Source organism: Neoarius graeffei, chromosome 9, assembly GCF_027579695.1.
Source record: "Neoarius graeffei isolate fNeoGra1 chromosome 9, fNeoGra1.pri, whole genome shotgun sequence".
NCBI classification, from domain to species: Eukaryota; Metazoa; Chordata; class Actinopteri; order Siluriformes; family Ariidae; genus Neoarius; species Neoarius graeffei.
In genome coordinates this window covers 78,645,389-78,662,174 of record NC_083577.1, presented here as the reverse complement: position 1 = coordinate 78,662,174, position 16,786 = coordinate 78,645,389, and the positions used below count along the sequence as shown (strand labels likewise).

The 16,786-nt window shown below is 44.0% G+C and overlaps 1 protein-coding gene across 3 annotated transcripts in view; it reads right to left on the bottom strand.

The window, feature by feature from the left end:
- smarcal1 (SWI/SNF related, matrix associated, actin dependent regulator of chromatin, subfamily a-like 1) overlaps positions 1-16,786 on the bottom strand; it is a 93,998-nt gene that overhangs the window by 50,392 nt on the left and 26,820 nt on the right. For all 3 annotated transcript variants that reach the window (XM_060930335.1, XM_060930336.1, XM_060930337.1), the window contains exons 4-6: positions 7,735-7,995; positions 7,526-7,576; positions 4,302-4,485 (exon numbers count right to left, since the gene is read on the bottom strand). In XM_060930335.1, coding sequence (XP_060786318.1) covers positions 4,302-4,485; positions 7,526-7,576; positions 7,735-7,995 — 496 coding nt within the window. The remainder of the gene's footprint in view (positions 1-4,301; positions 4,486-7,525; positions 7,577-7,734; positions 7,996-16,786) is intronic.

The following is a 16,786-nucleotide window of genomic DNA, read 5'->3' as shown; positions in this document are numbered from 1 at the left end:
AAAATTTCCAATTCATATTTATTCGAGTTGAAGCCAATTGTTTACATTAGTTCGTATTGTCTGTAAATTTAAACACACCAATGAATACCAAATTTCTCATGTAAATCAGGGGCGTAGGGTGTGTGTGTGTGTGTGTGTGTGTGTGTGTGTGTCACATACTGACTGGCAGCCTGAGTGCATTATGTAACAAAAAATAATTCCCATTGCTAGTTTTAGGCAGCGTACCCCGCCTTTCGCCCGTAGTCAGCTGGGATAGGCTCCAGCTTGCCTGTGACCCTGTAGAACAGGATAAAGCGGCTAGAGATAATGAATGAGTTTTAGGCAGCTTAGAAACCGGCTCTTCCATCATTGCTGTTTCTTCCACGTTTTCTTGATGTTGTGTTCTAGAAACGGCACTAAAACTTCGCTTCGAAACCACAAAATGCAACTTTGATGGGGAAAAAGAAAAAAAAAAAAATTATATATATATATATATATATATATATATATATATATATATATATATATATATATATATATATATACACACCTGTTCAAAAGTTTGGGGTCACTTTGAAATGTCCTTATTTTTGAAAGAAAAGCACTGTTCTTTTCAATGACGATCACTTGAAACTAATCAGAAATCCACTCTATACATTGCTAATGTGGTAAATGACTATTCTAGCTGCAAATGTCTGGTTTTTGGTGCAATATCTCCATAGGTGTATAGAGGCCCATTTCCAGTAACTCTCACTCCAGTGTTCTAATGATACAATGTGTTTGCTCATTGCCTCAGAAGGCTAATGGATGATTAGAAAACCCTTGTACAATCATGTTAGCACAGCTGAAAACAGTTTAGCTCTTTAGAGAAGCTATAAAACTGACCTTCCTTTGAGCAGATTGAGTTTCTGGAGCATCACATTTGTGGGGTCGATTAAATGCTCAAAATGGCCAGAAAAATGTCTCGACTATATTTTCTATTCATTTTACAACTTATGGTGGTAAATAAAAGTGTGACTTTTCATGGAAAACACAAAATTGTCTGGGTGACCCCAAACTTTTGAACGGTAGTGTATATAGTACTGTAATTCCCAACTAAAAAGACTGCAGCTACACTGGCAGCTTGAACATGCTTTCTAGTGCGATTGTGTTGCGCTTGCGCAGAACGGTGTCAGTCCTGCGCGCCTTAGCACGTGCACCTGAAGGCACGCCTTGGGCACATGCGCCTCAGGGCCTCTGCATGCTCTTGCGACAAGGCTTTCGCAGATAGCTTTTCGCAGACCAGTTGTAATTTATCGTTGAGCGGGGAGTAATAGGCGTGCGTGATGTTATTCACCGCCACAACGCAAGGGGGCGCAAAGTCGCGAAATCGCTAGGAGTAGTTGGTGGGCGTGGTTAGTGGAGTGTTTATCCTCCGGTTACTTATAATGACTAGAACTGGAGTCGTATAGATGTACGTACTTCCTCACTTCCTCGATCAACCGCTCTTCGTGCTGCTCCATCTTCGCTCATGTTTTTAAAAATGGCGGTAGTGAAAACAAAACAAACCGGGAAAGTAGGGAAGCGGAAGTGCGTGTACAGCGGATGTAGAGTGGACCAATCACAGCCCTCTTGTCTGCGATGCTTCTGCGGTGGTCACAATTTTTGGGAGGTGCGCGCAGAGAGTCTGCGAAGGGGGGGGGGGGCTACACAGACGCCATCTGCGACGCCATCTGCAAGGGCTGCGTTGTCAGCATAAATTGGCCTTAACAAGCTCCGGCACGTGCGCCGTTAACAAAGAACACCTGTCTTTAATCAATGAACTATGTCTGGGCTATTTAAGGACCGCGCCCATGCAAGGACGATGCGAAGTATTACGCCGCGTCTAGGAACGCGAAAAATCTGAAAAATACATTTCTCCATTCGGAAAACTGGAGATTTAAGAGTTTTGTCAAATATCCGGATTTCCGGGTATTTCGTCATTAGCGGAAAAAATTCGGAGGAATTTTCATGAAAATCTAAAAATCCGGAATTCCGGGAAAATCCAGAACACTTTCATGACTAATAAACTTTAATAAGAATTAAAGGAGAACTGAAGGCAAATTTTTTTATCATCGAAATTCTACTTCTCTCATTTTATTAAACATAGGAATAAATTTTTGATCGCTATTTTGTCGCCGCTATAGCAAATTACGAGTGTTTGAAATATGCTCTGTAATATATCAGTCCATATGTCAAAGCGATGGCCGTAAACGAGATTCGTTGAGACCTGTGCAAGACATCGTAGGATGGAAGTAAAACGTACAGCGGAAATCAAAGTGACCAACATCTGCCAACGTTGTCAAAAGCCGCACGCGCCCTCTTTCGAATGCTGACGTAATTAAGCCGGAAGTTTTTTTGTTTTGATAGCAATCAGGAAAGTTTGTAGGCAGTAATCGTCATTTAAACTCGTTTTTGTGCAATATTGCGTTTGGAAAACAGTTTTCAAAATGCCGGCACTGACACCTGGCTGACACTTCACATTTCGAAGTCTCGCACAAGTCTCGCGAAGATCGTGCGGATAAGCGACGCCTGCCACGGACCAAACGAACTAAATTCAAACACGGCTAAAAACCGAATCGGCCGATAAGTATAATATTTAATTGCAATTAGTTGCCAATATGAGTCACAATATAAGGTTACTAAAACCGAAAACGTAATTGAATAACACGTTAATTAAGAAATAAAGCAAGTTTAAAAATGACTTCAGTTCTCCTTTAAAATGCACTTTACACCTGCACATTCGTGCAAATATCCAATCAGTGCCATACAGGTACAGGTCAAGAGCTTCAATTAGTCTGTACACAATGTGGGGAAAAGCGTGATCTCTTTGACCGAAGCATGGCTGCTGTTGTCACAAAGCCTAGATGATTTTCTTCCAGAAAATGTCGATCTCCTGAAACTTTCATCCACAAAAATCTAAAGGAGTTCAAAAAAAGACAGGTGAGAAGAGAATGGCCAGACTAGTTCAAGCAGACATTACTGCTACACTCGCCCATTTGCCTCAAGGTTCCAAGTGATCGGAGATGCTTTTCTGCTCATCATGGTTGTAATGAGTAGTTGTGTGCGTTACCGTAGCCTTCCTGTAACCACATTCAATTCAGGCTACATCCACACGACAATGGCAACGAGATTTAAAAAAAAAATATATATATATATCGCGTCCAAATGGGCAACGATCAGTAAAATATCAGGTACATATGGCAACGCAACGCTTGCTGAAAATGATGCAATACACATGCCACACCTCTAGGTGCGCTGTAAGACGGTCCCATCAGAGACACCAGAACAATAGAAGAAGTAAGGACGCATGTGCATAAACTATTATGCGCGAGACTTCATATTAGCCACAAAGTCAGAAAAATCTGTTCGTAAAGTTACATTATAATGACCAAATACAATGAAAAGTATTTTTCCAGTCTCACCTGTGAAAGGTAATCCCATGTGATCTCGTTTGGACGGCAAACCTGTTGGTACAGTTAAACGCAGCACATGAATGAGGCATCTTTATTCTCCGCTTTGCCCCATCCAATATGGCGGCGAGGATGACGTATGATTCTACGCGGAAGGCGGCGTCTTTAATGGTCCGGAAAAAATTGAATGCTACACGTTGATGGATTAATTTGTTCTTCTACGCCTTTTTGAGGAATGTATTGTAGGACTTAAACCAACATCTGAAAAGGTGAGATCGCTCCTTTTTTTCCCTATTTTTGCTGGCGGGATTGACTCTGCCCTAAGAGCTATTCTCTCTCTCTCTCTCTCTCTCTCTCTCTCTCTCTCACTTTGCACCATTACACAATAAATATTCACAGTGAAAATATTTTGTAAGCGCGTTTCATGAACCAAGTTATAGGATTTGTTGACAACTCGCATCGAGTTCGTTACACTTCTACCCAGCGTGAAGCACATGTGGTTGTGACGTCATCGTAAACAAATCCGTTCTACTCATCCAGACGACTTCGCAACGGCGCCGTTGCCAGATCTTTCCACTCTGGAACCCGTTCTCAAAAGATTTCGTTTTGGGGCACCCAAAACGCCGGTGCCGTGTGGACGCCAGGCCGAAACGATAAACAATTTTATCAGGTTCACCTGAATCCGTTGCCGTGTGGAGAGGGCCTCAGTCTAATCAAATCTCACAAGGGCAGGGCAGGGCAGAGCTTTAGACCATGGAGTCAGTCACGAGCCCAGAAATTTCATCTGCACCTTAGTGCACCTCATTTTAATGCAAAAAAAACCACAGCGACACAAAGCTCTTGTCTGCATTAGTGCTACAGCCAAGATAGCAGGAAGTGTATGACACCTACTTAACACCGTCCTGCTGAAAGGGCATGAGGCTGCATGTCAGAGTGAGTTCAATGCCCGAGAGATCGGCTTCGGGGATTTCTGGAGCTCTGGAATGGCTCTTCTCAAACTGGGAGGAAAAGGCCTGGAGCACAGCGCGAGGTAACGGTTCGACCTCAACAGTCGGGATGCTCTTCAGAGTCTCCACTGGGGGCAGAGAAGAGCATCAACAGCTAATTGGTCAAGCACTGTGAATATATGGTGCAGAAATGACAAGCTACATCCAGTGGTGCTTGAAAGTTTGTGAACCCTTTAGAATTTTCTATATTTCTGCATAAATATGACCTAAAACATCATCAGATTTTCACACAAATCCTAAAAATAGAGAGAACCCAGTTAAACAAATGAGACAAAAATATTATACTTGGTCATTTATTTGTTGAGGAAAATGATCCAATATTACATATCTGTGAGTGGCAAAAGTATGTGAACCTTTGCTTTCAGTATCTGATGTGATCCCCCTGTGCAGCAATAACTGCAACTAAACGTTTCCGGTAACTGTTGATCAGTCCTGCACACCGGCTTGGAAGAATTTCAGCCCATTCCTCCGTACAGAACAGCTTCAACTCTGGGATGTTGGTGGGTTTCCTCACATGAACTGCTCGCTTCAGGTCCTTCCACAACATTTCGATTGGATTAAGGTCAGGACTTTGACTTGGCCATTCCAAAAGATTAACTTTATTCTTCTTTAACCATTCTTTGGTAGAACGACTTGTGTGCTTAGGGTCGTTGTCTTGCTGCATGACCCACCTTCTCTTGAGATTCAGTTCATGGACAGATGTCCTGACATTTTCCTTTAGAATTCGCTGGTCTCATTCAGAATTCATTGTTCCATCAATGATGGCAAGCCGTCCTGGCCCAGATGCAGCAAAACAGGCCCAAACCATGATAGTACCACCACCATGTTTCACAGATAGGATAAGGTTCTTATGCTGGAATGCAGTGTTTTCCTTTCTCCAAACATAATGCTTCTCATTTAAACCAAAAGTTCTATTTTGGTCTCATCCGTCCACAAAACATTTTTCCAATAGCCTTCTGACTTGTCCACATGACCTTTAGCAAACTGCAGACGAGCAGCAATGTTCTTTTTGGAGAGCAGTGGCTTTCTCCTTGCAACCCTGCCATGCACACCATTGTTGTTCAGTGTTCTCCTGATGGTGGACTCATGAACATTAACATTAGCCAATGTGAGAAAGGCCTTCAGTTGCTTAGAAGTTACCCTGGGGTCCTTTGTGACCTCACTGACTATTATATGCCTTGCTCTTGGAGTGATCTTTGTTGGTCGACCACTCCTGGGGAGGGTAACAATGGTCTTGAATTTCCTCCATTTGTACACAATCTGTCTGACTGTGGATTGGTGGAGTCCAAACTCTTTAGAGATGGTTTTGTAACCTTTTACAGCTTGTTGAGCATCAACAACACTTTTTCTGAGGTCCTCAGAAATCTCCTTTGTTCGTGCTATGATGCACTTCCACAAACATGTGTTGTGAAGATCAGACTTTGATAGATCCCTGTTCTTTAAATAAAACAGGGTGCCCACTCACACCTGATTGTCATCCCATTGATTGAAAACACCTGACTCTAATTTCACCTTCTAATCCTAGAGGTTCACATACTTTTGCCACTCACAGATCTGTAATATTGGATCATTTTCCTCAATAAATAAATGACCAAGTATCATATTTTTGTCTCATTTGTTTAACTGGGTTCTCTTTATTTACTTTTAGAACTTGGGTGAAAATCTGATGATGTTTTAGGTCATATTTATGCAGAAATATAGAAAATTCTAAAGGGTTCACAAACTTTCAAGCACACTGTAATTTAGTAATATTACATAGACACGAGTGTTTTACTGGGAAACACGGCACTTGTATTTTTCACACGAACTACATCCGGGACATATTTTCCAAAACTTGTGAGGAAATTGATTAATTGTTTTGATAAATTTGGGTACTTTGTTTGTGAATGTGTCTATCTAATAAAAAAAAAAAACGAACATCACACACCGGCTTGAAGATATGAAGTTTATCTTATGTTGAAAAACTCACATTTTTCATACCAAATACATTGCAGATCTGAGTGACGTGTGTCACCAAGTGCTAACTTGATACACATCATCAAAATGGCAAACTGGTTCAAAATTAAAATTCTTTTGATTAACTTGCGTTTTATTTTATGGATGTGTCCATATAAAATAAAACAACATTACACAGTAGCACGAAAATGTGAAATTTATCTTGCGTTTAAAAAAAAAAAAAATTATATACATTCCCCCCCCCCCATTTGCCCGCTTCACGCACTCCAAGATAAGCATCACATCTTCATACCACCATGCAAGATCCTCCAATATAAGGGTCGATTCAGACAAATGTTATTCTATCCACATTCACTGGATATAAGTAATCGCGTGCTCCGATTAGCTACTCTACTACTAGGCTATCGGTTCATATACCATGAGTAGAGAAAAACAAAAATGGTGGAACGCATCAAGTCAGATACTTACTTACAAGAATAAAAGCCCCCCCCCCCAATATCTCCTGTTCCACACTCCAGCCCAGCTGGGGGCAGTAATGTACGCTTGAGTTGAGTTGGTTTGCCAACCACCAAAAAACCCTAAAAAGGAAGAAAATGGCGGCGCGTGTTGCTGAACCAACCGAGGACGAAATAAAAACTCTACTCGAAAACAACCCCCCCCCCCCCCCCCCCAAAAAAAAGAAAAAAAATTTTGAAGGCAACAAAATATGGAATAAAAGAATGAATGATAGTAAGAACATTTTTATCTTTCAAGAATTATCATAGCAGCAGCATTTTTCACAAATTGCTGCTGTCATTTCGCCAGTTTGTTTACATTCTACGCGGAAATTATTTTGTCGGACGTTTTGTATAAAGGTTTCTCAAAATCCAGTGAATATAGATAGAATAAAAACAGTTATTCCACTCAATCTCGTCATACATTGCTTATAGCCGACTCCGTGCTACGCACCTCATCGGCTATCAGCTCATGTACGACTCAATTTCGTGGAATAACTTAAGTAGCATCATTACCAGTAAACTAAATAATCTGTTCAACAAAGTAGACATTTTGATTATTTGGTCCATGTAACCTAGTGATCCATTTGTGTACATCTGATTCCTGTTCTTTTTAATTTATTAAACTAAAAGTTATTTGAATAACTCCGATACTCACTCAACTTGCCGTAGTCCTCGAGTAAGAAACTCCATTTCCTTGTTTTCATGTCTTCAATAAAAAACAAAAGCATGGTTTGGCTGGGTTAACATTAAATCTCTCTTTTTAAGTCGAATCATTTCTGATGGCAATCTTATCCCTAATGTTTTCTGAATTCAGAAGATGGCATGGGTTCGTTTTCAACAACCCAATCAAAGGCAATCACTCACCATAGTTTTTTGAAGGCATCTGTTTAAAGATACCGATCGCTTCTGCATGGTATGTGATGTCCACTTCCAGGCGAGAGCGGGAGATAAGCGTGCATCTGCCTTTGACCGCGGCCCCAGGTTTCTGCCAGCCCTGGCACAGTTTCATCATGGCCGTCAATGCTGCAGTGTCTCTGGGGCGGATACTGGAGGCAGATAAATCCAAACCTTCCATCCCCTCCAGAGCCTTCAAAGACACTGAGGGCAGGCCTGCTACCTCCTCCACTGAGAGAAGAGAAACCCAGATAAGAGTTACTGTGTGATATGCTACATCTATTGGAACTCGCCATCATCACTTCAGGCTATCGTGACAGGAAAGTAATGCTCTCATGATTTATCGGTCCTACAAAATTTCCAACAAACAACTGACTGAAACTAGAGGTGTGATGACATGCTGGCATGATGGTAGACCATGATAAGGGAATCTGAAACATACAGTTGGGTGACAAGTTAAAGGGAAATAAAACATCTTGTTGGGACACCACGAATCGCCAGAACAACGAGTGTGTGCCTTGGAATAGACCCCTTGCACCGATGTGTCACTCACATTAGCAACCTTTGTCCTGGAGGACAAGCAAACTTTGTTTACATACTGAAGACATGTCTGTGAAGATTCTCAATCATCCAGGTCATAGTAAACTGTGGGTGGTAGAAATGGGCAACTGGACTTGCTTGAAGATTCTTGAAAACGTTTCACCTCTCGTCCAAAAGGCTTCCTCAGTTCAGAACTGAGGAAGCCTTTTGGACGAGAGGTGAAACGTTTTCAAGAATCTTCAAGCAAGTCCAGTTGCCCATTTCTACCACCCACAGTATGGACCCTTTTCACGTGACGTCACGACAAACGCGGCCGCCATTTTGGACATGTACTACCAGTAGTTTACCACAGCCAGCATTGAGGAACGGCAGCAAAGAAAGTGTTTATTTTCAGCAAGCCTTCCATCATGCCACTATATTGTTGTGCACCTGGATGTAGTAACCATCAACAAACAAGGCAAGGGTTATCATTTTATCGGATCCCGACGGAGAAGATGGATAGCGGCCATTAACAGATTGGCAGCCCTCGGCATACCAACGCTTGTGTAGTGACCACTTTGCTGGAGGTAAGACGAATAAAATTAGCCAGAAAAGGCATTACACTGCTGTTAACATTCTGTGGCGGCGAGTGTGTAACCAAATAGGCTAAAATAACCCATTGTAACCTCTTTGTTCTTCTGTAGTAGCTATTGTTGACTAGCTAATGTCAACAACATCATAGCTGGTATATTACTGTAGCAATGTTTACGTTCAGTCATTTGGATGACTGTTAAAACCTTTCAGTCTCAAGTTTTTCCTTTACTGCGTTTACTAGTTTACTGTAATTATGATCCGGCAGCTATTTACACCGGATCCAGTGTAAATAGCTGCCGGAGCCAATGTCCGAGAATTAAGCAGCGCGCTCCGGCTTGCTCCCGGAGTGCTCCGGCCGAGGTTCCGGAGCTCGCTCCAGCTTGCTCGCCCTCAAATTAAGCGGCTTGCTCCGGAGCAAGCTGGAGCGCGCTGCTTAATTTGAGGGCGAGCAAGCCAGACCGCGCTGCTTAATTTGAGGGCGAGCAAGCCGGAGCGAGCTCCGGAACCTCGGCCGGAGCACTCCGGGAGCAAGCCGGAGCGCGCTGCTTAATTTGAGGGCGAGCAAGCCAGAGCGCGCTTGCTTAATTCTCGGACGTTGGCTCCAGCAGCTATTTACACTGGATCCGGTGTAAATAGCTGCCGGATCATAATTACAGTAAACTAGTAAATCCAGTAAAGCCGGAGCGCGCTCCGGAACCTCGGCCGGAGCACTCCTGGAGCAAGCCGGAGCGCGCTCCGGAACCTCGGACGTTGGCGTGTATGTGTATGGCGATGGGTTTTTAACGACATAGGTATACAGATCATGTGGGCCGAAGTCAGGTAAAGACGAGGGCTTCGTGTACTTCCGTACGTCAGTGAACAATCCTGGTGGAAGCAGGTAAACGTCGTTCTCTAAGCCTGCTAACCTCAATTTTTGCAAATACCTCTCCCTCTGCTCGCCCTGTAAATGCCCTACATCGCTGGATAGTGAAGGTGTTTTCTGTATCTCGCTCCTTTTTCTTTTACGTTTTTCGTTTGTCGCCTTCCTCGCATTCAAACTGATTCGAGCCGAAGTCCACTACATGTCCAAAATGGCGGTCGCGTTTACGAAGGTCACGTGACTGAAAAGGGTCTATAGACCCTTCCCACTGACGTCACCGGAAACCGGAAGTAAACAGACCCTGCGCCATATTGGAAGACCAACAAACTCGTGATCAGGGGGAAATAACGGCAGCGCGCGGAATTTAAACCCACGAGGCACTTGATTCATCATAAACCTACAATGGTAAACTTTTGTGCTGTATTAGGGTGTTCCAACAAAGCTGATGGGAAAGGTGAAAAGAAGTCGTTCTTCAGAATACCAGCTGTGATTGAGACACAAGGGGAGCAAACTAAGGAGCTTTCTGCCAGGAGACAGAGAATAAGTGCATTACTGACTGTCTGAGCAAAGAAGAGCCTGAACATTATAGCCCGATTTCACTTGTGCATGTAGGATTGGATTTCTCTGGCACCCCTGCTGGGACCCTTTGCTCGATTACCGACAGCAGCTCGATTTGGACGTGCATGTAAACGTAGTGAGTGACTGTATGGCAGGCCTTGGAGAGAGTTGTTCTCACAAAGCATTGTTATTGTGGGCTCAAAGCTGGAATGAAACAAAGGGATTCACAGACTGTTACAGATAAAAAGACGTACTGGGTTGTTCTTACTGCTGTGACAAAAATCTCCTCCTCCTGGATCAGAGGTATTCCCTTTCGAAAGAAATGTCCAAGTCAATTTACGAAGCCACAATCAGAAGTTCAAGACTTCTGGAGAAGTTCCAGGGAGATGGCAATACCCTTTATCTTTTTCTCCATTTGAATGATTGGAACAACCAAAAACAGCACAAAAACAGAACCATATTTAAGATAGATTAAGCCTTGCTTACAGGAAAGACGGTGTCCGGTTGTCCCCCAGGAGAAATTATCACATGGTGCTTGACGTCATGCGCAAGGGATCTATAGATTTCACAAGTGTCTGGAAGCATAACGGAGAGAAACAACCTGCAATTATTCTGACAATAATGGTGGAGAGAGTGCTGTCTAATGCTGGTCCATCATCTACAATAGGTGTTCAACTAAGCTATGGTCTAGTGAATGTGAAGGCCATAGAACATGATTTGCATAAGCTTCATCCTCATCAAAGCCCTATGTATGGGAGTGGAGTCATCCTGAGGTGGTGTTTACATTAGACCGTATCCGTCTCGTTTTCGTCGCGGATGCACTGTCCATGCACATTAAAACGCCGGGAAACGACTCCACAGGCGGAACAACTTGAATCCGCCAGGGCCCACGTATTCAACCCAGTTCGTATCTGATCCGGTGCTGTGTAAACATTGAGGAACGAGGAAACGCAGTGCTGAGCTCTAGCTGACGTCGTCACTGGACAACGTCACTGTGACATCCACCTTCCTGATTCGCGGGCGTTGGTCATGCCACGTTGGTCATGTGACGCGACTGCTGAAAAACAGCGCGGACTACAGGAAACGACACACAGCGGCTCAGTCCCGAATCACTGCTCGTGCGCTTCACTCGCGCGCTCTGTGAGCTGCGCAGGGCCAGAGTGCGCACCCTCCAGAGGGCACTCGCTGTTCAGAGCGGAGTGATTTGGAGCGCAGGAGGAAGCGCTGAGCCGCACTGAGGTTTATTTACACATTTCAACTAGTGCTGTCAAGCGATTAAAATATTTAATCGCGATTAATGTCGTGACTGTCATAGTTAACTCGCGATTAATCGCAATTTAATCGCACATTTTTGTCACATGAAAAACGATTGTAATTCTCTTATCAGCATAAAAAAGTGAATGGGCTTGCTCACCGTTCGAACTACGGGGGTACTCGGGGGATCCGAGATCCCCTGAAACAGACATGAGATCCCTTGAAAACATGATTTGGGAAATGTTGGGGGGTCTCTAAAATATTGGCAAAATGATGTTTATTGACATAGCAATCGTGTGTAACGGGAAGCATTTGCATATCCGAAGTGAGCGCGCGATGGAGAGCCGCGCTCTGAGACAAGCGCAAGCACCCCCCCAAGGGAAAATAAGGGAGCCCCCGAAAATATCGGCATAGTTCGAACAAATGGTTGTACCAATGTTTTTTTTTTTATTGCAGAGCATAACACGTCTTGTCACAGCCACTGCAAAGTGGGGCTGGAGCCGCCGATGGGAAAACTGAAAACTTAAGCCGAGCACTGTGGCTCTTCGGGGGAGGGCAGAGGACTCTGGCTGTGCGGGGCGTGGCATCATGTCACAGAGCGTTAATCTCGCGATAAAAAAATTATCGCCGTTAAAATTGAGTCAAGTTAACGCGTTAATAACGCGACATTTTTGACAGCACTAATTTCAACTTATTTACCTCCTTCAGGCACTTAAACTCAGTGAGAACATGAACATCACAGCCAGGTGTGTTTATCTGCTGGAGAAGGTGTTCGCTTGCCATCCTTCCACTTGCAAGTGGTGAGTGATTTGCGCATGCCCGATATGCACTGGGATCATGTGACGTGCTGTCTAATTAGTCATGTGATTAGCGTATCCGTGTATTGGCATTGCTGTGTGCACGCGAATCGTTTTAAAAACGTTAATCTGATGATCCGCTGATACGGTCTAATGTAAACACCACCTGAGACACCACACACATCAGGACAGAATGTGGAAGGTTTCATCATGAAAACATGATCAGTAAGAAGAACTTTGTAGTGACACTTCCCTCTCAAAAGAAACAAGTGGATCCAAACCATGCCAGCAAAATATTGGTTTTCTGCTTTAAACTGTTACCCTCCTGTATACACACTATATGGTTGAATGTTTGTAGAGCCCTGACCATCAAAGCCATGGGGAAGCCACGACCTAATGGTTAGAGAAGTAGCTTTGTGACCAAAACGTTGCTGGTTCAATTCCCTGGACCAGCAGGACTGGCTGAAGTGCCCTTGAGCAACCTAACCCCCAACTGCTCCGGCAAGAGTGGTGGCGTACTTTGTGTCTGAACAAAGCCAAAGTGGTGGTGCCCGACCAAAACACACCAACCATCAAAATGATACTGGCACGGTGGTACAGTGGTTAGCACTGTTGCCTCACAGCAAGAAGATTCCAGGTTTGAACCTCATGGCCAACGAGGGACTTTCTGCATGGAGTTTGTGTTCTCCCCATGTTTGAAGTGGGAGGAAAGACCTGCAGATTAGATTTTTTAAGTGCGGCTGGAACTGAACGTGTCTGCTAAAGACCTGAAGCATGCTTTTTGAACAGCCCGTTCCAGATTTAGTCCTGGGGCGCAGTTGGCATTCCAATTATCACGAAAGGGATCAGTGGGGCTGGGGTCAGGGCAAGACACTGGAGTTCCTCCACACCAACCTTAGGGGAAACCCTGCATGGTTTACTAAAGCATCATAGCATAGCGGACCCGCTATGCTCAATTTATTAACCGATACACTTAGTGACCTGCCGCTGCGACACTTACAATTTAGGCCTACAGTATAAAGCTAGAAATCAACATGCATGGGTTTTGTAGCCTTTGAACAGGTAATCAATCAAAACAGTCCATGCAAGCTCATGGCCCTGAACTTGACCCAAGTTCACGGCTGATGTCAGTGAAGGGTATTCCGTGCTGATTAGCCAAGTGTCTAGGGTATCCTGCGCTGACTGGATGAGCATTGAGCAATTAATATTCATAGGTAGCTTATGCAAAAATGGCAGAGGCTTCAAGCCAGGTACGAGTGAGCAAAATACAGACGGGTTGCAACTTGCAGTGGTCAACGTAAATGAGTGCACCCCCTTTGAAAAGTAACATTTTAAACAATGTCTCAATGAACACAAACAATTTCCAAAATGCTGACAAGACAAAGTTTAATGTAACATCTGTTTAACTTATAACGTGAAAATAAGGTTAATAATATAACTTAGATTACACATTTTTCTCAGTTTTACTCAAATTAGGGTGGTGCAAAAATGAGTACACCCCACAACAAAAACTATTACATCTAGTACTTTGTATGGCCTCCATGATTTTTAATGACAGCACCAAGTCTTCTAGGCATGGAATGAACAAGTTGGCGACATTTTGCAACATCAATCTTTTTCCATTCTTCAGCAATGACCTCTTTCAGCCCATGTTTACATTAGACTGTATCAGCGGATCATCAGATTAACGTTTTTAAAACGATTAGTGTGCACACAGCAACACCAAAACACGATTTGCGTGCACACAGCAACACCAATACACGGATACGCTCGGCTCCGCAGGCATCCTGCGCTCCAAATCACTCCGTCCTGAACAGCAAGTGCCCTCTGGAGGGTGCGCACTCCAGCCCTGTGCAGCTCACAGAGCGCGCGAGTGAAGTGCACGAGCCACGATTCGGGACTGAGCCGCTGTGTGTGTGATCCCAGCGCATATCACTTACCACTTGCAAGTGGAAGGATGGCAAGCCTAAAGACAATCATAACTACACAATGGGCAGTATTTGCATCAGTATTTGCAGTATTTTCATACTTTTATACTCTTTAATGAAAGGTGATACAAGGCGGAAGTCCGCGCCGTTTTTCAGCAGTCGCGTCACATGACCAACGCCAGTGAACCAGGAAGGTGGATGTCACAGTGACGTTGTCCAATGACGATGCCAGCTAGAGCTCAGCACAGCGTATCCGCGTATTCTCAAATGTTTACACAGCACCGGACCAGACACGATCTAGATTGAATACGTGGACCCTGGCGGATTCCCGTTTCCCGGCTTTTCCAGGCGGTTTAATCTAAACAGACAGTGCATCCGCGAAGAAAACGAGACAGATACGGTCTAATGTAAACTTGGCCTTAGTGACTGGATGCTGGATGGAGAGTGATGCTCAACTTGTCTCTTCAGAATTCCCCAAAGAAAATCATTTCTTTACACCACAAAGGTGAAGGCTACAAGAAGATCAGCAAAGCTTTACTTATCAGTCAGAATACTGTCACAAAAAAGTGGTACAAAATTTAAGAAAGCTGGAACTGCAACCATCTCACAGAGACGTCCAGGTCGTCCACGGAAGTTAACACCTCGACAGGAGCGTCTTCTGATGAGAAGGGTTGAAGAAAATCGGCACGCAAGTTCACTGCAGTTATCTAAAGAAGTAGAAAGCCAAACTGGGGTGACTATTTCCCGTGACACAATACGGCGTACACTGCAGAGGAATGGCATGCGCGGATGCCGTCCACGAAAGAAGCCTCTCCTAAAGCCCAGGCACAAAAAAGCCCGCCTAGAGTTTGCCAGGGCCCATACTGACAAAGATGAAGACTACTGGGACTCTAGACTCTGGAGTGATGAGACCAAGATAAATGTTTTTGGAACTGATGGCTTCAAAACTGTATGGCGTCGCAAAGGTGAGGAATACAAAGAAAAATGCCTGGTGCCTACAGTGAAACATGGTAGTGGCAGTGCCCTTATGTGGGGCTGCATGAGTGCTGTTGGTGTCGGGGAGCTGCATTTCATTGATGGCGTCATGAATTCACAGATGTATCGCTCTATACTGAAAGAGAAGATGCTACCATCACTCCGTGCCCTTGGCCGCCGTGCACTTTTCCAACATGACTAAACACACATCTAAGGCCACTGTTGGATTTCTGAAGAAGAACAGGGTGAAAGTGATTCAGTGGCCAAGTACGTCTCCTGATCTGAACCCATTCGAACACCTATGGGGAATTCTGAAGAGACAAGTTGAGCATCACTCTCCATCCAGCATCCAGTCACTAAAAGAGGTCATTGTTGAAGAATGGAAAAAGATTGATGTTGCAAAGCAATGTCGCCAACTTGTTCATTCCATGCCTAGAAGACTTGGTGCCGTCATTAAAAATCATGGAGGCCATACAAAGTACTAGATGTAGTAGTCTTTGTTGTGGGGTGTACTCATTTTTGCACCACCCTAATTTGAGTAAAACTGAAAAAAATGTGTAATCCAAGTTTATATTATTAACCTTACTTTCACGTTAAAAGTTAAATAGATGTTATATTAAACTTTGTCTTGTCAACATTTTGGAAATTGTGTTCATTGTGATATGTGCTGAAAGTAGAAAGGAGGTTGAGTTGGGTTTGGAGAGATGGAGGGATGCATCGGAATGAAGAGGAATGAAGGTGAGCCGTAGCAAAACAGAATACATGTGCATCAGTGAGAATGGGGATGAGAGTGTTGTGAAGATGCAAGGAGTAGACGTAAAGAAAGTTGGTGAATTCAAGTACCTGGGGTCAACTGTGCAGGAAAATGGGGTCTGCGATAGTGAGGTGAGAAAGAGAGTGCAGGCAGGGTGGGGCAGTTGGAGAAGGATTTCGGGAGTCATTTGTGATACGAAAGTCCCAGCAAAAGTGAAAGGTAAGCTGTATAAGACAGTAGTGAGACCAGCTGTGATGTATGGATTGGAGACCGTACCCTTAACCAAGAGACAGGAGGCAAAGTTGGAGGTGGCGAAGTTGAGGATGTTAAGGTTTGCGATGGGAGTGACGAGGTTGGACAGGATAAGGAACGAGCACATCAGAGGGACAGCACATGTGGAGAGCTTGGGAAATAAGCTAAGAGAGATGAGACTGAGATGGTACAGGTACATCCTGAGAAGAGATGCAGAGCATGTTGGAAGGAGAATGTTGAGGATGGAACTGCCAGGCAAAAGAAAACGAGGAAGGCCAAAGAGGAGATAATATGAATGTGGTGAGAGAGGACATGAAAGTGGCAGGTGTGGTAGAGAAGGACGCGGAAGACAGGGGGCAATGCAGACGAAAGATCCGCTGTGGCGACCCCTAATCGGGAGCAGCCAAAAGAAGTAGTAGTGCGTGTTCATTGAGATATTGTTTAAAATGTTACTTTTCAAAGGGGGTGTACTCATTTATGCTGAGCACAGTAATTACAGAGTTTTTCCACAAAGAAAACTGCGGAAAACTCC